At 37.7% G+C, this 21815-nt stretch overlaps 1 protein-coding gene across 1 annotated transcript in view; it reads left to right on the top strand.

Moving 5' to 3' along the window:
• The window catches only part of MAPK13 (mitogen-activated protein kinase 13), a 31293-nt gene that overhangs the window by 5588 nt on the left and 3890 nt on the right, over positions 1–21815 (top strand). Inside the window, exons 3-10 of the mRNA XM_039323267.1 lie at positions 298–356; positions 5007–5115; positions 9288–9317; positions 12202–12249; positions 14354–14468; positions 15762–15833; positions 18029–18108; positions 19657–19735. Of these exons, the coding sequence (XP_039179201.1) occupies positions 298–356; positions 5007–5115; positions 9288–9317; positions 12202–12249; positions 14354–14468; positions 15762–15833; positions 18029–18108; positions 19657–19735 (592 nt within the window). The remainder of the gene's footprint in view (positions 1–297; positions 357–5006; positions 5116–9287; positions 9318–12201; positions 12250–14353; positions 14469–15761; positions 15834–18028; positions 18109–19656; positions 19736–21815) is intronic.

Genomic DNA, 21815 nt, shown 5'->3' with positions numbered 1-21815 from the left:
TTTCTATAATTCTTATTTTCTCAGCTACAGTAGTATCAGCTGGGGTGCAGTATGCTCTAATTAATTTATAAAATATTGGTGCATCCAGAATTTGAAACATACATTCTGTACAACTATCCCTGGATTTATTCCCTGGTCTTGGAGCTTCCTATGAGAACATCACAAAATATAAGACTTCTCCTCCCAGCCCATTGCTTGGAAAGACCTCAAGTTGCCAATTAGCATGGCTTTGTTTTTATCATGTTAGATAGATATGTATTCTGTGTAAGCTAACATTCCAAGTCTACCTCTTTGCAGGTTATTGGATTACTTGATGTCTTCACTTCAGCTACTTCATTTGATGGATTCCAGGACTTGTAAGTTTGCATATTCTACCATACAATATTCTATAGTTCTAGTGCAGAATTATAACAGAATAACAGAATGGGGAGGGACCTTAGTGGTCTTCTAATCCAACACCCTCCTCAAGCAGGAGACCTTGTATCATTTCAGACAGATGATTATTCAATCTCCTCTTAAAAATTTCCAGTGTGGAGCACCCATAACTTCTGTAGGCAAGTCATTCCACTGATTAATTGTTCAAACTGTCAGGAAATTTCTAGGTTGGTTCTCTCCTTGATCAGTTTCCATCCACTGCTTCTTGTCCTGCTTTCAAGTGGTTTGAAGAATAGGTTGATCCTCTCTAAAAGAATTGCTTTTAAAGAAGGTACAATGGCTCAGTCCATTAATCATTTTCTCTCAAAATCTGTTATTTTCAAACATAGGTCTATACAGGTTCTGTCACTAAGTTTAGCAATAAATAAATAAATAGCTATATGTAGCATATATGGCATAGAGCCTGGATACTTGAGGGACCACATGTCTCACATAGCATCTGTCTAGCTGATTCAATCCTGCAATCTTGATATGCTCCAGATTCCTTCAATTAAGCAATGTCATCTATTGAAGCCCTGGAAGCATGTTTTCTCTGTAGCAGTTCCTGTCCTCTGAATGACGTTCCTTCCAAGATCCAGATGGCTCCTACCCTACTATTGTTTTTAAAAGTTGTGAAGAACTGGCTCTTTTTCCAGGCCTTTGGTTAGGAAAAGTAAAGCCTCTCACTTCACTGTCTTTGTCGTTTTTATCTTTATCTTTCATGTTTTAGTGATCTTATTGTAATGTCATATTATTGTGAATTGTTGATAGTTGGGTGGCATACAGATTTAATAAGTTATGGTTGGTCATACAGTCAGCCAGAAATTTAGATTGGAGTTGGCATTTTTATTCACCTTTTGAGGCTTTCCCAAGGACCTGGAATAGGCAGATGTTGTTGTTTCTTCACAAAATATAAGCTGTTCCAAGTAAAGTTGCCTTTTGCAATAGAGTGATGATGATTTTGTCAGTGCCAATTGTCTTCAAGTGGTGCTCCAGATCTTTTGGGAATGTACTCAAGGTGTGACTATTGCTGCAGTTGTTCTATTTCTTTTGGAAATGTTTGTATTTTGTGGTTTTCTCCAGCCTTTTCTCTACTATTCTATTCTGCTGTCTCCAGGTACTACTACATCCACTATCTTGACTTTTTTGTCTTTCTTATCAACAATTGTTAAGTCTAAGGTGTCGTGTGGCAGGGGTTGGTCTGCTTGAATTCTAAAGTCCCAGAGCACTTCAATTTATTCAATTTCTATTATTTGATCTATTTGTGATGCCACCAGTTTTTGCTTGCAAGCAGATGGCATTTTTTGCACATATTCCAATGCACTATTGTTACTTCTTTGTCATGCCATTCTTTGTAGTCAGACTGTGTGATTTTCTTGCAACAGCTAATTAGGGGTTCCAGTGTTTTTTGCAATTTATATTATTATTATGTTTGGTTGCATAGTCAGCCAGATGTTTAGATTGGATTTGGCATTTTTTTTATCCACCTACTGAGTCCTTTCCATGGACCTGTGATAGGCAGATGTTGCTTGATGGTATTATGATTGGTCTCACAGTCAATCAGATGTTTATGCTAGATTTGATATTTTTATCCATCTATTAAGTCCAACCTGGAATAGGCAGATGTTATTGTTTGATGGTGTTAATGATATTGTCATAGGATGTAAGCTGCTTCAAATAAAGCTGCCTTTTGCAATTGACTGAGAGCAATTTTGACAATGCTGATGTTGTTCAAGTGCTCCAGTTGTTTTAGGATTGCATCCAAGGTCGCTACTACTATTGGTACTATCTTTTTTTTCTTTTGCCACAGTCATCTAATTGCAGGTCTTTGTATTTTGTAATTTTCTCCCATTCTTTCTCTTCTCTTCTGCTATCTCCAGGTACTGCCATGTCCATTATCCAGATTTTTTTTTTCTCTTTTTTATCAACAAGTGTTAAGTCTGTGGTGTTATATGGCATATGCTTGTCTGAAATCCCAGAATACTACAGTTTCTTCATTTTTCTAACAAGAAACATGACAAAGTAGCAACAATGATGCATTGGAATATCTGCTATTTATCTGCAAGCAATAACTGCAGAATAGGCAAAATGCTCATTATTATCATATACACAAAAACATGAAATCACAACTGCTAGTTCTTTAGTTGTAATGTATCAGTGTAGTGTATGTGTGGATACAAGCACTGTGGCTTTTTGCAACTGACAGATGGAAATTTTGTCAATACATAGTTTATTATTGCTGTTATTATTGTAAAGTACACATTAATTTTTGCACACAATTTAGCATCCTGCAAATTCTGTCTTTAATTGTTGCTTTTAAATGACAAACTTTCTGGGGCCAATCTAGTGAAATAATTGCTACCCATAATCAGATGTCCTGTCTTTTTACATTTTTTTTAAAATTATTCCCATTGGTTCCAACTTCCCAAATGAAGAAATGGTATTTTCACCATGCCATGCATTTTTTTCAAATGGAGCTTTGATGACAGAGATTTACATTTAAAAAATGAATGACATGGGAGGAGAATATGTTCTTTGCCAGAATTGGAATCTCGTAGCAAGCTTTTATCCTTGTAATGTTTTAATATTTAATATTTATACAAAAAAGCCCGCTGAGAGCAATCTGTGTCACACAAAAGCCAGTCAGGAATTTGAATACAATCTGTACTATGGGATCTGCAATATTTAATAAAATTGATTGAGGTGATATTTATAATACCGGTATGTTCATTAATTAATCATAAAACATAATTGCAAGAGACGTTAGAGGTCGTCTCATGAAACTTGCTCAATGCATGATTTAAAATGCAAAACATGTTACACTGTGCTGACACAATCTAGCTTCTACATAAATGCCTTTAATAGAAACCACTACTTTTCAGGGTAACAACTAGCGGAGTAACATCTATAGAGATGTCTTTTTTTTTTTTTTTTTTTACATTTCAAGACAGTTGATTTTTCCATAAACAGTTTGTACAGTTTCTTTTAATATTTAGCTTAGGATGTGCTTTCTTGTAATTTTATACATCTGTCCTTTTTATATTCTTTGAAGGAACAATGAATACTAAACAATTGCTCAAAGTCTAAACTAATCACATACATTTAAAAGTAAAACAAATATCAGCAGCACTAAGGCAAAATATGAATATATAATATTCAAATACATGTAAAATTGGGCTAGTCATTTTTAAAAAGTCTTCATGCAAAACAACAAACACGTAGTTATATGTTTAATGTGCATTGGTTTTAAAAGCTGCAGTGTGCAATTTGTGAATACAATTTTTTTTTTAATTTTGCTGTTGTTTTCTGATATTCTTGCCAGTTCTACTATTTCCAGACATGAGTCTAGCATTCTTCTGAAATTTATGGAAGTGGGGCACAGAGTAATTAATAAGAGAGAACGACACTGCTGTCAACAGGGCTTTCAGAGGTAGACAAAATAATGAAGAAGTAATCAAAATAGAACTCATTCCCCATGTCCCTGTAATGGAAACAATAACATACAGAACTGAACAAAGATACTTTTTGACAGAAGACCCATAATGCACCCAATCTTGACCGAACTAGCAAAATCCAACCTCTTCCCCAGATTAAGTCAACCTTCTCTGCAGCACTGAGCAGCAATCCTGTTTTTGAAAAATAAGTCTAGTGTTCTTTCAAAAGGGTGCTAAGCCTGTCTTTATAAGAAGCCTGTATAACATCTGACAAATACTTCAGGAAGTGCCAATCTGGCATGTAGGCAAGTATCTCTGTGGAAGCTATGTCTCTTGTGCTTATGCAGTCCAAATTGAAATGACTGTGGAAGGCAGTCCCCATGATTAGAGGGTGAGAGGCACGCCCATAGCAGCTTAGAGCAGCCATTAGAAGATGGGCAGATTCCAAATCCTGACCATCACCCATATCATCAATGAAGCATGCTAGATTGTGTCCAGAGCAAGAACTGTGTCAGGCGAAGATGGAGAACACCACTTTAAGTTGAAACAATTCACTTTAAGATTACTTTAAACTGCCATAGCTGTGGGCTGGGGATATAAAAGCAATACCATATGGAAATGTTTGTGCCATGGTTTGTACCATAGTTAAGGGTTTCAAAGATGACACTTACCTCTATGTAATTAGTAACTACATAAGAAGTCAGTGCAAATCAACTGGCCCTCAGCTTCCAGTCAATAGCTAGTTTATGTGGTAGTCCTTTGTGTTCTATGTGTTGTATAATAAACACAGGGCCAGAAATTGAAAAGCACAGATTAAATGGATCTGACAAGCCGGCAGTGTGAGTCTCACATCAACTAAACTATTAAATTGACAATAGACTTATTTAAGACAATAGAAGTAGTGGTTTCAGAAAAGTTCAGATGATTTTGTTATGGACTGCGGTATAAAAATTGTTGGAATAACACTGTTTGCTACAGTATTTTGTTAAAGAGCTAGTGTTCCCATTCCTCGTTCTAAATTATAGCCATGCACTCTTATTTTCAGAAGTGGAATTTTATAAAATCAGTACGTGTCTTAGCATGGATTAGCTCCTATTTCTGGTGAACCATATTATAACTTACATCTTTCTCTGATACTTACTTTTTAAATATTTTTAGTTACCTGGTGATGCCGTACATGCAAACAGATTTACAAAAGATAATGGGACACCAATTCAGTGAAGAAAAGATTCAGTATCTGATCTACCAGGTTTTGAAAGGCTTGAAGGTAAGTAACTTCAGAAAAATTCAGAACAGAGATTTCTGCCAGCTTTTCCAAAAGATCTCATTTCTTTAGTATTTTTGTAGTGACAATATCTTTTAACAGATTCTGAACATAGAATCATAGCATTGAAAGGAGTGAGGGGAACCTTAGAGATAATAAAGTCTATCTCCTTGCCTAGTATATGGATCTACTCAGTGGTGGGATTCAAATACGTGAACAACTGGTTCTCTGTGTGGATGCTACTTCTGGAAGTCCATTCTGAGCCTGGGCAACAAAAAATTAGCTACCAGTTCTGCCGAACTGGTGCAAACTGGCTGAATCCCACCAGTGGATCTACTACTTTAGTATCCCTGACCAAGAGCCATCTAGCTGCTATTAAAGACCTCCAATCAAGCAGTATGTGGTTTGATGAAAGACTGTATCCTTTTCTTGTTAACAATGTCATTTTTTCTTGTCTTCTGAAACAACTCTAAATAATTCTGCCCTGTCTTCCGGACAATAGCTCTTCCAATATTGGGACAGCTTCAGTATCATATTTCTCTGCAAATTTCTTCTCAAGCTAAAGACATCCAGCACCAGATGTTCCTCATTTATTTTGCTATCCAAGTCATCTTATGGTCTCGGTTGCAATTTTGTGAATAACCTTTTAAAATGTGATACTCAGAACTATTCAAGGTGCAGCATAACCAATGCAAAATAGAGAGGAATGATTTTCTTGTTTTGACATGTTACATCTGTTGGTGTGGCTTTTCTTTTTGGCAGATGCCTTTTGGCTCTTAATTATTTTATAATAAATCCACCAAGACATTCAGATTATTTTCCATGTCCTGATGTGGGGTATAGTCTGCTATTTGCTATAACCAAGCTTTTGTTTTTTCCTACACGATTGAAAGATTTTACATCCATCCCAGTTGAAATTAATTGTGCTGGTTTCTGCCCATTTCCCCAACTTTTCAAGATGCTATGGAATCTTGATATTGTCTTCTTAAGGCATTTGCTATCTCCTCATATATTTGTTATCTACAAATGTGATAATTACTTTTTTCTAATCTCTCATTCTAGACAGTAATAAATATGTTGAATAACACAGGGTCTAACCCTGGTGATATGCCACTTGACACTTTCCCTCAATACAACGCACAGCCACCCTTTGTGCCTGTCAGAACTTTGATAGCTGCCTTACCTGAAAGTGATTTTTCCTAAACATGAATCTCTCCAAGTTCTCTTTAGGAAGCTTTATTAAAATGAAAGCAGGTGTGGTAAAAGAATTCCAGCCAATTTCCTATAATGCACCCCTGCAATAATTCTAGCCTGAGAGAGAGAGTCAGGGGCATGATGGCACTCATGGGTGTGATTGTACAAGCTCTGTTTCCATCTAAAAACAGCATAAGCCAGTCAACTTTGTGCCATTTTCTCTATGAAGGTCTTATGACAAGCCTTGCCTAGTGGTTTGCTGAAGTCAAGGTACACTCCTGCAGTCAAATAAACTAGCTACTTTGTCCAAAAAGATCAACTTCATTTGCCATTTCTTCTTGAGGAATGCTTGCTGGCTTCTGCCAAGTAATTTATGTTTTTTTTAAATTCTCCCTAACCAATTCTTTAATAATCTATTGCAGAGTTTTGTCATGTGTCAATTACAGGCTTACTGGTTGGTGGTTCTGGTCCTTCCCTCCCCCCCATCCCCCATTCCTATAAAAAAATCAGAACAATATTTTCCCTTCTCCATTCTCCATAATTTCTCAAAGATCACAGAAAACGGCTTGGAGGTAACATCTGCAAGCTCCTTCAAGATTTTCAGATGCAACTGGTCTGACCTGGCAATTTAAACATGTTCACAGAAGTCACATGCTCCCTAACAGATTGCCAATCCTCCCTAGAGGGAACTGTTTTTTAATAGAACAAGCAATAAAAATATCACAAGGAAGATGAAAGAAAAAAAGAGGTTGAAAAGGGCCTTTTTTTCTGTTTGTCTTCTGTTACTACATTACCATTTCTCTTACAAATGGGCTCATCTCTTTTCTTTTTCTTCATTTACTGTTGAAATGGCCAGACAAAAAAATCTTTTTTGTTGTTTTTACTTCCCTTGTGTCCTTAAACTTCTTTTGTGCTTTACCTTTTTGAACTTCCATGTACCTCTTGCATGATTATATGTGTTTGCAAGAGCTGATTGTTAAATTTTCTGGAATTTTGTGAGCTGGTTGACACCTAGCTGTTCTGTAGCTAGGAGTGTGCCTTATCAATGGTAACTGTGCCAGCAGAGCTTATTCTTAAAACATTTAGCAGCATACTACTAATTATATCAACTAAGTTGATCTTTTTGGACAAAGTGGCTAGTTTATTTGACTGTAGGAGTGTACCTTCACTTCAGCAAATCATTAGGCAAAGCTTGTCATAAGCTTCCATTTTCCTTTTACCTTTTAACTCAGTTGAAAGCTTCCTATGCATTCACAAATTTCTTGAACTGCCCCTGTCATTTTTTTTCTCAGTGAAATGCTTTGTAACTGTGCTTCCAGGATTTTATTTCTGAGACATTTCCAACCCTCCTGTGCTTCCTTTGTCCAGAACATTTCATCAATGGGATCCTGCCCAGTACTTCTCTAAGCTTATTGAAACTCATTCTTCAGAAATCTAGTGTCCTTGTATGGGAGTGCTCCAACTGCAGTATCTTCAATCCCAAGAAGATATTGTCACTTCCGCCCAAAATCTTGTTTTTTATCTCTTCAACCAGCTGTTTCTTATTGGTTGGGATAAGATTTAGAAGGGCCAATTCCTTTGTCTCTTCCTCAGCCTTTTGGGAAATGAAACAATCAAAAAGGCCCCTGAGCAAATTTGAGGACTTTACAGTATTAGCTGAACTGGTTTTCTAAGACTTGTCCAGGTAGCTTAAGTCTTCCTATATCTCTTTGCCATAAAAGGTCTGTAATCTAATACAAGAAAATTGTATTCAAGTCTGTTTACTTTGGTGGTTGAATGATAAATACGGGTAGTCCTCAACTTACAGTCATTCACTTAGTGACTGTTCAAAGTTACAATGACACTGAAAAAAGTGAATTATGACAGATTTTCACACTTACGGCCATTGCAGGATCCCCATGATTATAGGATCAAAATTCAGAAGCTTGGCAACTGAGTCATATTTATTACGGTTGCAGTGTCCTGGGGTCATGTGATCACCTTTTGTGGCCTTTTGACAAGCAAAGTCAATGGGAAAGCCAGATTAACAGCCCTTTGGGCTCAATTGTGTTCATAGGTTGAGGCCTACCTGTACTGTGAACTAAATAATAAATCAAAGTATTCTTACTCATAGGTTTTCAACTGGATCCTCATGTTCAAATTCCTCCATTCATGTACCCAATTATTTTATACATAAGAGCCCCAGTGTCTGCCCTGTCGCTTTTGATGACTTAAATCCTTAGGTCTTTGCATTCCACTCTGAATCTTGTCCCACCAAATTTCAGTACTGTAATGCCTTCTAAAACATAATCACTTTTCTGCATGAAGCCTTCTATTTTTTTCTTGTTTCCTTTGTATATACAAAGGAATATGCTTTGTGTATTTGTATAGAGACAATTAAATCCTTGGTTTGCTTGGCCTATTGCTTTACATACTTATGTCCACATGAAGTGGACACCATCACTTACAGTACCTGGAGTTTCTCATCTCAAAAGCATCTCCCATTTTTGAAGTACAAATAATTCCCATCCACAGCATCAGTCTGTAACCAAGATAGCTTGGTTATGAGCAAGATGGCTGTTATCTCTGTAGTTAATTGTTCATTATCAGTGTCCTCACCTTGGTTCACACCTCCTATCATGCCCATCCAGCAGTGATCACACCCCCGGGGATTGTGGGGTTAATCATTCAGCATATGAAGAGTAATGGAAGATTGCCAGAGCTCATGATTTAGCAAAGATAAGGCTGAGAAAGCTGCAGGGAAAGAGCTTGTTGACAAGAAGCTCTGAAGAATTCGAGAATATTGGATTATTTTTCTTTTCAGTGGAAACAGTGTTTCCACTTTTTAAGGATTGTTTTGAGACAATTAATCCACATGCAAAGATACATTGTGTACCCTAAGATACTACATAAAACATGCTCTATTATTTGGAATCTTGATTAATATCAGTTATGGAGGAGGCTGTATGTAATCTTCATGTGGTGTTTTTCTTCTTTTGCAGTATATTCACTCTGCTGGAATCATTCATAGGGTATGTTCTTTTTAAAGTTATTTCTTTTCTAGAGTGTATAGCTTACCAGTGCAGCCTTCTAAAACTTGGTGCCTTCCAGGTGTGGCTCCCATAATCTTCCCAGCCACAAATGCCACTGGCACCAAGCTATGGAAGAGACCATTAGTGCATATTCCTAAACTTCTTTTGTTGTAAATCTTTTCAAACCTCTTTGGTATGTAAAAAGATCACCTAATCTCTATTGCTGTGCTAAAAACCAAATGACCTTTGTTTTCTGTCCCCCAGAAGAGAACCTGCACATCTCCCTAGAAGCCTCTTGGCAGTTGGTGGCAATGTCCTAATTCGGGCCCACCAGCATGTTTCAAATAACCACAGCTGCTCCTATTCAACTGATATCATCCTATCCCCAACTTGTTTCCTTTGTAACATTAATGTGGAGAAACATGTTTGTGCAAGAATATAGAGAGAGGGGGGATATGTGAAACTGCTAAGTTCCTTTTTTTTCTTTCTTAGCCCACTGATTCTTCCTTATAAAATAACCCATCCCCAGGAAAACAATAGAAGAGTTGAGATGTTCTCCTTCCATATATTTACAAAGATAGAGTTAGTTAACTAAATCAGGATTTATTTAGCAATGCTTCCCACTTTACAAGCTAAGCGAAAGACTAGCAAACCATGTTAATATGGGAACCTGGCCAATTGTACATATCTGTCCTTAAAAAGAGGGTAAAAAAATCATTGTGCAGATCCAAAACTTTTTGCTGTCAGGAGCAGGGCCCAGATCATACCCCACATGATGCTCAGGCCAATGTCTTAATAAACACAAGTCTCGGTGCAATGTTCACATAAGAATTTCTGTCTCTCCAGTCTTCCTTTCTTCTGCTGCTGGTGGAAGTTGGGAGCTACATGGCACATCTCAGCTTAGGAAATACATTCTTTCCTCACTGAGATGTACTTCATTTGACATTTCCCTCATGCATTTTAGCATCAAACCCTGTAATCCAGCCTGTTAGCTCACCTTTTTCTATGGCAGTTGAAAACTGCCTGAGGAAAACATATTACATGACACCCAAGCAGAAGACATCACTAGACAGGCCTTGTGCATGCCCTGAGGCCAGTTTTTAAACATGGAAATAATCAAATGAAAGCATTACAGAACTGAGGGAAAATGCATGTCTAGAGAGAGACTATTAGGTACCTTTCAAAGAGGAAGAACACTTCCCTGGTTGAACACATGGAGCAGAAATGTTTCACACTATCCTATTAGTACATACCACACAATTGCAGAGCAATACTCAGAACCTCGGAGACCATTTATATTCTTGTTAATTGTGGTGAAGGAGAGGAATTTAGCTCTTAATAATTACAACAGAGGAATTGGGAAATGAAAGGTCTTTATAGACTGACTACTATCCCCTCTGGCTTGTTATTCTGCTGCAGCAGCATAGTAGGGAGAGGCAGGAAAACAGGTTTTCTCTTTTTTCCTCCTGTTGAATGAAATGGAAGGCAATTTGCCAACATGGTATCGGGAGAAAATTTTTAAGAAGAATAAGGAAATTTAGATCTGGCAAATCTACTGCTGTTTTATGCAGCACTATTAGTAGAACATCTAGGCTAGTAGAGCATTGGCAAAGCAGGAAGATTGGGTGTCCTTCCCTCCCTTGGCAAAATATTGCTAAAGCTGTCAAACGAATTAAAAACTTGCTGTCAACCAGCAAGAAGAGAGCATATAAATTGTAATCAATTTTTGAGCTTAAAAGAAAACTATTAAATTAGTGGGAACCAGATTACAGCTTAAGAACTCATCCATGCAGTTCCTTACTGTAGCACAAGCATACCCCATTACTGTTTCCCAAGGACATTTCTTCACAACACAGCCTTCATTTCAGAGTCAGCCCATTGCTATGGCAGGCTGAAGTCATGTATTGCCTTCCTTCCCTGCTCTGGTACCTTTGGGCTAGCAGTTCTGCTGTGGGATCCTTCCCTTCATCTGGCTCATGTAGATTGCACATATTCTTCAATGTGTTTTAGCCAAATTTGGCCGATCTAGACTGTGTAAAGACCTCAAATTGACTAGCCTATCCCTTGCTTAATGCACCTAATTGAAAGGTTAATTGAATAGACCTGCCACTTGCATCTTACAGCCTACACTCCCCTTTCCAATGGACACCCTGCTTTTGGGAAGTCCTGCCCCTCTTCCTCACAGGATGTTCTTTGAAAAGTCAACCCCATCACAGAATGTAACCTGGAAAAGGTATGGCCTCCACATACAGTGATGTTCGCCTGTACAGACCCAATTAACACTGAGATGGCAGCAAACGTGGCAGATGGCTTGAAAGGATGACTAATCAATAGATCAACAGGCCACAAACGTTTTGAGAGAAAGGTTGTGAATGTATGTAAGAGACACCATAGTTCAACATGTCTCTCATACACACTTACATCTTCAGCTTCAGTAAGATTTATGTGCGGAGCAGCTGCATCAAGGCTGTACAAATCCAGGTGCAATTAAGAAAAACAGCCTCTTTGATTCCGGCCAGTAATCATAAAGTTGGTAGATTAACAATTATTTGAATCAAAAATTAAAGAAAAAACATTGATGGAACAGAGCGCCTAAATCTTACAGCACCTCCCTGGCTGACATTCTATATACTAATCAGTAGCAGATTTTTCCTTTGAATATCCTGGCTGATCACATTCAGATTTTTAGCCAAGGAAACTGCTTTTTCAGTGCTGAGGACCATATGGGCAGCAGACAATCTGGGGCATGTTAGGTGCCTGTTGGGGAGAAAACCCAATTCATGGCTCTGGGATGGGAGGAAAGAATGTGCTGGTTATGTAATTACCTACTCTAAGATCAAATTGCAATAGTGACAATGGAGGTTTCTAATTTCATATACTGCAGGATCTAAAGCCAGGCAATTTAGCGGTGAATGAAGACTGTGAATTAAAGGTAGGATTTTTGTTTTTGTTTAATGAAAAAGTAGATTGCATTGCTGGTTTCACTATGTTGTTCTGAATCTTCAGTTCACCTTCTTCTGCAATACATGTGTGTTTATTTGGAAATAACACCTACCTATTTTGATGGGATATCTAAAGATAGAGTCACAGTCAATTTAAAGTGCACCTGGGCAACACATTTATTGAATTTTATTAAATAATTGCTTTGTTTGAAGTGGAATTTTAGGTGACGTCATCTAAACTTCCCATATTTCCTATTATTTTTCAATCTATTTTCTTTCCTTGGGGGGGAAAAATCTATTTTCTATTAAACAAGAAAAAAATATGTTCGCAAAGAGCCTTCACCTGGAAGAACCCTTATATTTCACAAGAGTACATAGAAGTAGAGTTTAATGTTGTTCCCAATTTTAAAATTACACTGCAAAGGGCTAAGAAGTCAATTGCAGAGTAATATTAATGCAGTTTACAACCCACTCTCAGTTTCAGAATCCCGCGGTAATGGCATCTTGAATGATTTGTCAGAACTCTTTCTATGGAAAGAGAATGGAGTATACAGGAAGGGGTCCTGGTGGTGCAGTGGTTAAAATTCAATGTTGTAAGCTAACTCTGCCCACAGCCTGGAGTTTGATCCTGATGGGGCTCAAGGCTGACCCATCCTTCCATCCTTCTGACGTTGATCAAATGAGGACTCAGATTATTGGGGACAATATGTTGATATTGTAAACCACCCAGAGAGCACTGTAAAGCATGGGATGGTATATAAGTCTCTAAGTACTATTGCTATTGCTATACTTTCTGCCCTTGATTTATAGCTAGGCTTGGCACACCTTTGGAACATAAGTTTTGGCAAAATAGCTGAGTCTTGGCTAAACAAGATTATAATACTCAAAAAAATGAAAGAGAACTGGTTTCCCTCAGGACTTTCCCACCTGTACTTAGTCATGGTACAAACATGCCCTGGCAATGTATTTTTGCTTCTCTATTCTCATTAGCTTGTTTTCCTCTTGTCCCTACTCCATGGCTGAGGCTGATTTAAATTATCCTCAGCTATACCAGTGTTAAAGCAGTGTTTTCCCTTTATACCAACAGCATCCAATGACAGTCTCAAGGTGGGCAAAATTTGTTATGCTTGTCCACCACTACATGACAGAGGTCTAGGATGTGTTCAGAGAATTATTATTGACTATTTCAGATGATGAAGGCACATCCTCTCTCTTCCTGTCACCCTTTTCTGCACCAGTTCTGCTCTAGCAACTGGACACAGTGTAGTGCCATTGGCTTATTCAGAATTGTGCAATAGCATTGCATGTTATAGCTGGCAGTATTGTAAATTCTTTAATTCTATACCTTTACTGGTTTGATCCAAGGCAAAAATGGCATTGAATGATGGGATCAACCCCTCTTTTGCCTCTCATAACAGAACACTGAAAATTGGCATTTGTGGTATATGTGAAAAAGGAAGACGAGGGCAGGCTAAAATAAGTGTTATTTTTGACTCAGAGTCCTTCCTGACCCCAGCCTGTTTTTTTAAAATATATATATATATTATTCCACGTGGATTATGACAGAATGGGATGCCAGATGATAGGGCACAGGTAGGAGAGATGATATTGTCCTGCTGTAGTGCTGTGACTGATGACATGCTGAAGACAGAGGACAGCACAGCCAGAGGGATCAACTAATTGTTAGCTTTCACGTGCTGTACCCACAAAATCAAGACAACACAAGATGATGGTGTCTTAGAACAGATGGCAACAGAGGCAGGTTAGGCATTGTAATTAGGCAGCACATTGCGAGCCAGTGTAGTTTCCTGCTGATTCAAAGATGAGTGGATTGCCCTTTGGCTCAACAATGGGGAAAGGCCCTCAGCTGGCATCATTAAAGCCAACTAAAGGTGCTTTTAGTCATCACATAGAGCAATGGCTTTATAATAGCAATCTATTGCTTCTAGGAAGAACTTAAGAAACTTTGTGGAGCGTTCGGAAAAAACAAAATTTGCTTCTTCTTTTTTTTTTTTTGCTTTTGTTTTGGATACATGTCAACCCTGTTCTGTAAATTTGTCATTGTGCAAAAGATTTTTTTTTTAATGTTTTTAGATCTTAGATTTTGGCTTAGCAAGACATACAGATACAGAGATGACAGGCTATGTTGTAACTCGTTGGTACAGAGCACCCGAAGTGATTCTGAACTGGATGCATTACAACCAGACTGGTGGGTTAAATTATTTATTCATTAGGAGGTTTGGAAAATTCTTAATAAGTTGTGGATTATTGGATAACACTGGTGTTTCTGTGTGATTTATTAATGTATTTAATTTCCCCCTTTTTTCAGTAAGTACAATACAAACCCTCACAGGGTGTCCTGATTCAGACTATGTTAAGCTGTGGCATTTCAAATTGCATGAGCCCAATAATTACAGTTTGAAAACATAGTGTATAGCTTTGCAAGTGATATGCCCATTGTTTGCAGTCTACTTTTCTGCAAACTTTAATTAAAGTATTATGGATTCCCCTACTTTGCTTACTGAGAAGTCATATTCTTTTCAGTGATGCTTATACTCAGATAGATGCACAATATATTTCATCTGAATTGAATTCTCATCTTCCATAAACTGCAGACAGCTACCAGGAACTGTGTTACATAATTTTATTTTCACTGCTATTAATTCCTGATATTCAGATTAATCTAGTCCAATTATTTTGCAGAGAACAGAATAGAACAGAACAGAATCATGTTCTGTGTCTCTTGGTAAATTAATCAGCATGAATAATTTCTGACTCATTTGCATTGTGATATGTGGACACTTGTGCTTCAAATGCAGCTGTTGACAAAACTATTACTACTGTGAAAAGGTTATGTTTTATTAGTCTACTCAAATGCATTTTCTCCTGTAATAGTACCCTTTGAATAAAAAAAAATTAAAATATCTGAAAGTGCCAGCCATATATTTTGTTTAACCAAATTAGGATAGAAAAAAATCTGAATACACACTTGCCCATTATGGTGTCCCCACAAGGGATTGCTCTTCTATGCCCCAATCCTCTACAAGCACAATCGGAGAGTTGCTGGCTACGAATTATGTTAGATACAGCCCATTGAGAGTCTGTGTGTGTGTATGTATGTGCGTGCACGTGCGCAGCAAGTTGGGAAAAAACTGCCTTTATGAAAAATAGCTCATTGCCTCATATCACTTAAAGAGGATTTCAAAACTATAAAATAAGAATAATAAAAGATAATATTACAAGTAGGACTATTAGCTTTATGTTGAAAAAATCTGGATGACCACAAGATGGCAGCAAGGAATCAGACTTTTCTGTATCTCTTGGCTGCATCTTGTCTGGATTTTTGCAGTCCAGGTCTGATACCTAAAGGTACAGTAATGTAACTTGTAAACAAGCAGATCTGTTACAAGCATGTGTAAAATGTGTATTTTAATTTCCAGTGCTGCTGTTTCAAACCTTAGCATTAAATCCTTTCTTGTATATTTCTCTCACTTCCAAATAGTGGACATCTGGTCTGTTGGTTGTATCATGGCAGAAATGTTGACTGGGAAAACTCTGTTTAAGGGTAAAGACTGTATCCTTTTCTGTGCCCCTGTCTGAAACTGATGCTCTCATACTTTGGACTGAAATATAAATAACATAGAGCACACATGACAAACTCTCAACATCACGTGACCATCATGCAACGTATCAGGACGGTTTTGCCATTGCCGGAAATGGGGTGGGCACAGCTTCCATGTGACGCATCTGGCCCACGGGCTGGCAGTTTGACATCCCTGACATAGAGGGTTACTGGTAGGAAGAAGTCTAATATGAAAATTCAAAATACTTATAGTTGCAAAAATTAATTACAGTGGGCTCTGTTTAATCTAAAAATCTATTTTCACCTGTTAAAGGATTTTAAGTAATAGCAAAATTGTTGCAAACAAGGTTTTTTAATGTTTCTCTCTCTCTTTGATGCTTGATGTTCATCACGGGTGGATCTTTAGCTGTGTTCAATCAATGTATAATAGATTGTTCAAGGCTTCATTTTCAAAAGCAAAAATTACTTCAGGGAGTACTGAGCACCAATATAGCTCCTGTCTGTTCAGGTTGGGCAGAGATCAGGGTATGGTCGGAAAAATGGGATTAAAAACAAGCATGGGGGTACATGTTGTATTTGTCAGCAACACACTAAAACTGTTGTCTCTATTTCTGGACTCATGGAGTTGCCCTCTTCAGCTGATGCATGATCCTGGGAAAATCCCAAAGATGCTTTTTCATGAGGCAACTGGACTTTCTTGTTTTTCTTTGAAGACATTTCGCTTCACTGAGCTGAAGAAGCTTCTTGGATGAGAAGCGAAATGTCTTCAAAGAAAAACACACAGTTGTGAAAAAGCATCTTTGAGACAACTATGATCTGGATGACTGAGAATCTCCATAGACAATCCTGGGAAAAGTCATGCTTGGCTGAAGGTGCTCCTGACATGCATGCCCTCATGTATGTCCACATGTTCTCCAAATGACATTTCACTCATCAAAACTCAATTTCTGCACAGCCCCATCTGCAGCTTCTTAAACCAAACACAGTTTTTCTGTGAAATGACATAGTTCAACCACATTTATATTGATAAAGTCTTCTATAACGACCACATTCAGTATCCCCTCTCTCTCCTTTCCTTCTTTGCAGAGTTCCAAGAGTCATTAGAACCCAGGTGTCAAACTCGATCGCATCACGTGATGTATCATGACATATCACAATGTTTTTTGCCTTTGTGGAGCCAGGGTGGGTGTGGCCTACACATGATACATCCAGCCCACGGGCCACCAGTTTGACACCCCTGCACTAGAAGGAAGGCTAAGGTTACTATATACACAAGAATTCTAGCAACTCCTGTTCTTTCAAAAGGCATCTAGGAATAGTCAGTAAACTCTTGATTGTGCCTATGGTGGAGGGGGCTAGGAAGTGGGAAGAGGCCTGCTGCTTCTATACAGATGAGGCAGCCTACATCTGCTCATTGCTTGGATAACTGTCAACCTCTTCAGCAGTCTGAACACTGACATGCACACTTATCTCTGTTGACGGAAAGGCATTTTTAGGCAGGAGATCATAGATTACGCTGTTAAACATTTCTGATATAAGTTGATATTCTGAAGTTTTTCATATTACAGATAGTCCTCAATGTACGACCACAATTGAGCCCAAAATTTGTGTTGCTAAGTGAAACATTTGTTGTGAGTTTTGCCCATTTTATGACCTTTCTTGCCACAGTTGTTAAGTGAATCATTGCAATTGTTAAGTTAGCAACACAATTGTTAAGTGAGTCTGGTTTACCCATTGACTTTGCTTCTCAGAAGGTCGCAAAAGGGGATCACATGATCCCAGGAAATTGCAACTGTCATAAATATGGGTCAGTGGCCAAATATTTGAATTTTGATCATGTGACCATAGGGATGCTGCAAAAGTTGTAAGTGTGAAAATTGTTCATAAGTCGCTTTTTTCAGTGATGTAACTTTGAACAGTCAGTAAATGAACTGTTGTAAGTCGAGGACTATCTATACTTTAACACAAACAATTGTGGGTTCCAGGCTTTATTCTCCCTAACAATCGATGATCTAGCAGGAAAGATTCAATATCTCTCAGCCTAGTGATGCAAACAACAAGTACATACCTTGCCCTTTTATAGAAAAGGTAGGATAAATATATGATAAATGGAGCCATTTATGAAGGGTGGGGTTGTCAAATTCAATGTCTGGCCCCCGTTAGTAATACTTGATTCAGCCTGCCAGATCTTGATCAGCTGACCCAGATCCTGAAAGTGACAGGAAACCCTGGAGAGGAATTTGTGCAAAAACTGGAAGACAAAGCGGTAAGAAACTCTATTTTGCATTTTAGAGGCAAACTCATAGGTTCTTATTGTTTTAGAAGGTTTAACTTTCTGCCTAACTTTTTAAAATGATGTCAACTCTTATTGTACATAGATATCCACCACTCCTCCAATTAAGTCAAAGTAATGTGCTTTCTCATAGCTCCATTAATCTTCCCAACAACCCTATCAGATAAAATAGAGAAAACTGATGAGATGGTTATCTTCCTAGCTTTAATCAAGTGCTTTAAACTACCACCCCTATAAGCTTCTCTGACAAGAAAGCTGAATGATATTATACCAGCATTTTGTTTTAATAACTTTTGAGTTTTATAATACCGGTATGCATTATTAATAGTCATTAGTACTTGTTTATTCCTGCATCGCTGTTGAGGATTGTTGGCTGCATTCAACTCCTGACAAAGATCATTGAACACCAACTCTGAAATTAAATGAAATACTGGTGTTCTAACAGCTGGAGAAAGACATCTGCAAATGGACTTTCCTTCTCTAAAGCAGAATTGTGAAGGGAAAATGGCCTTGCGTTGCCTGTTCTGTACACAGCCCAGTGGTGGGATTCAAATATGTGAACAACCGGTTCTCTGTGTGGATGCCGTTTCTGGAAGTCCATTCTGGGCCTGGGCAACAAAAAATCAGCTACTGGTTCTGCTGAACTGATGAGAACTGGCTGAATCCCACCACTGCCACAGCCTAAGAAGGTTTTCTTGTCATGAACAGGCTATTGCATTATCAAAATTGAAAAAGGAATGACAGAAGTGTTGAAAAAAGGCCAAAATAAGTTGGAACATGCTTGCTATAAACATAGCGTGAGAAAGTATCTTTGTAGACAGACAGATTCTTCTTATGAAACTGGCAAAGGAATGTAGATATTCAGAGATCAGTAAGTTGAAAGGTCTCATTTCCATAAACTGAAGATGGAGTACTATGCATGTTTATTTAGATGCAAATCTACTTTGGTTTAATTTTTGATTAGTATTGTACCTTATTTACTTGGAGAAATCAGGACAAACAGGCAGAAACTGTCATCTGAACCATAAAGATATTTTTTTGAAGCGGTAATCATTGCTCTTAAGATGAGCAGCATCAAAGCCAGATAGGGATGAAAGATGCCTTTTCTTTCTCTTCCTTAAAGATGTCTTTTCTTTCTTTTCCTGAATCCCATCTTCTATATTGCCCTCCTTACCTAGTTAACTAGCAGGGGGAAGAGGCCACTCTTATTAGAGGGTTTGAATAGTTTCTCTCCCAGTTGTCCGCCTTCTACACTCTCTCATTATATGAAATTAGGCAACGTTTTATACATTAGATTACACGCTTCCATCTTGATAAAAAGAGATATGCAAATATTAGGAGCCATGAAGTCATATTATTCTTCTTACTAGAGTAAAATTATTACTTTGTCTTATGTACAACATAGCTCCAAGTGCATGGCCGATATGTGGGCTTCTAATTCATCTATAAAGAGTTGATTATACGATGTAACTTTTCAAAGGTGATATTTGTATGGCTGTATAAAAATGTTATTTCTTTTAGGCTAAACACTACATACAGACACTTCCTAAAATTCCCAAAATGGATTTATCTCTGCTTTTACCCAAAGCCAGTCCTCTGGGTAAGTTCTTTTATATGTTTTAATTTACGATAAAACTAATATTCCTCAGAAAGATTGAAATGTATTATTTAACTTTTATTCAGATGACAGATGAACATGTCAAAACAATCTCTTTTATGATTCTAGCCGAGCCAGCGTATTCTGTGTGGCTTTGATAACACAGAAATCTTCAAAATGTAATTAAGCATGAATAATGTATTACCCTCTGGATGTTGTTGTCAAAATAAATCCCCTTGAGTATAATGGGAAATATTCTAAAGTAAATGTTGTATTACATGCCAGTCTTCTCCAGCTTAGCAGCCACAAGTGGCATTTTTGGTATTCAAAACAAAACAGGAGTTGCAAGAGTTTGGATCCAATCCCAGAGTATTTCAACTAATGACATGTGGTGGAGTGTTCCAAGTACTGCTAGCACGCCAACTGGGCTGCTTTGTGCCTTGTGACAGCATTGCCTTTTCTTACCCACATGTTTTCAAGTTGAGCCAGTATGACAGCAGGGGCCAACCATATCCCTGCTACAATTTGCTTAGACAGGATCTGATGATATGGGAGTGAGTGTTGAGAAGTAGTTAAGCGCAGGAGCAGAGAAAAAATTGTTCTGAGCCAGATGATTGGCCAATATGTGTCTCCCCCCCCCCGTTTAAAATAGAACTGTTAGGGGAAATTAGCATTTACAAGTGCATGGGTCTCAGTTAAAGTTCATATGTACCGCCTGTGTTTAATTTTGCAAGCAGGCAAGCCAAATGCATCTACATATGTACTGTGTGCTTCTAACACAAGTTTTGTTAACAGTGCTGATGTTACATAAACACTAAGAATACTAGCATAATTTTATCACATCGCAACTTGCATAGAGTCATCTGAAACTGTGAGATGGGCAGCAAATAAATATAATAATAAACTGATTTAACAATAAATAAAATAATGTTATGGCTTGTTGAAGTTTGGCAGGCACATATTGAAAACATTAAGGAAACCTGATAGGGGTTTATGGAAATAGAATCTGAACACTTGGTGGCCTTACATCTTCAGACTGGAAAAAAAATTAATTGAATACCAGAGATTATCTCAGTACCTCAAGATTTATTTAACAGAACTGAAAGAAACTTTCCTGCTGAAACAAGATGTAGATTTTATTAGCATATTGTAAACAATTGTAACTCTTCTCAGTGGATAAGAGCAAGTCTATATTCTTGTTTCAAGTGGGGATTTGTTTTTTGAATAAATCATACCGTGATCATTTCTTCTGCCAATTGGCTAGCAGTAGTCAGTATGCTCTGCACTGCAATTTCCTCTTGAGTTTGGGATGAAAAACAAGGGAACAAGGGGATGATGATGATGATGATGTTATCCATTCAGTCATATCTGACTCTTGGTGATTCTATGGGCCAGGTCTCGTTGCATCTTCTGATCTAGAACTACTACTTTTAGTTATTCTAAGCTCTGACTGGTGTCAACTTTGATGGTGTCCAGTCATCATGTTCTTTGGCAGCCTGGCTTTCTTTTAGCACTAACTCTTCCAAACATAATTGCTTTCTCCAGTGAATTTTCCATCATGGCCAAAATAAGTGAGGCATAGTTTTGTGATTTTGAAGGGAACATTAGGTAGTCCCATTTCCACTGTTTCATTTCAAGAATATTTGAATTTTATTTTGACTTTCAAATAAAAAGTATTTTCCATTTCCTACATATTTCTAAATTTTACTCTTTACCTCCCCACTATGGTTTGGATAAGAGCACTTTTCCAAAACTTCTACTTTAATGAGAAGAAACTCTTCACTGGCTCCATTATGAGAACTGACCAGTAATGTAATGTAACATTTACAAATATGGGTCAAGTCACTTGGGTTTCACTCTGCCTCAGATTCCAAATGATAAAGTAGTTAGATAGAAGGGTTCAGTATGATGTATTGTAAAGTGGCCTGTAACTCCAACAAAGAGGTTTTAAAAGTTAAACTTCATTGAAGTTACATGCCAATTTACAATGCATCAAGCTGAATCCTTCTACCTAATTTAACTACTTTGTAAGCTTTATCATATATAGGTCAAGTGACTTAACTTATAGTACGGAGATTTTTCA

This window comes from Crotalus tigris, unplaced genomic scaffold, assembly GCF_016545835.1.
Source record: "Crotalus tigris isolate CLP2741 ecotype Arizona unplaced genomic scaffold, ASM1654583v1 scf7180000024167.7108832, whole genome shotgun sequence".
Lineage (NCBI taxonomy): Eukaryota > Metazoa > Chordata > Lepidosauria > Squamata > Viperidae > Crotalus > Crotalus tigris.
The sequence above is the reverse complement of the archived record's forward strand: the minus strand, read 5'-3'. Positions and strand labels throughout refer to the sequence as shown.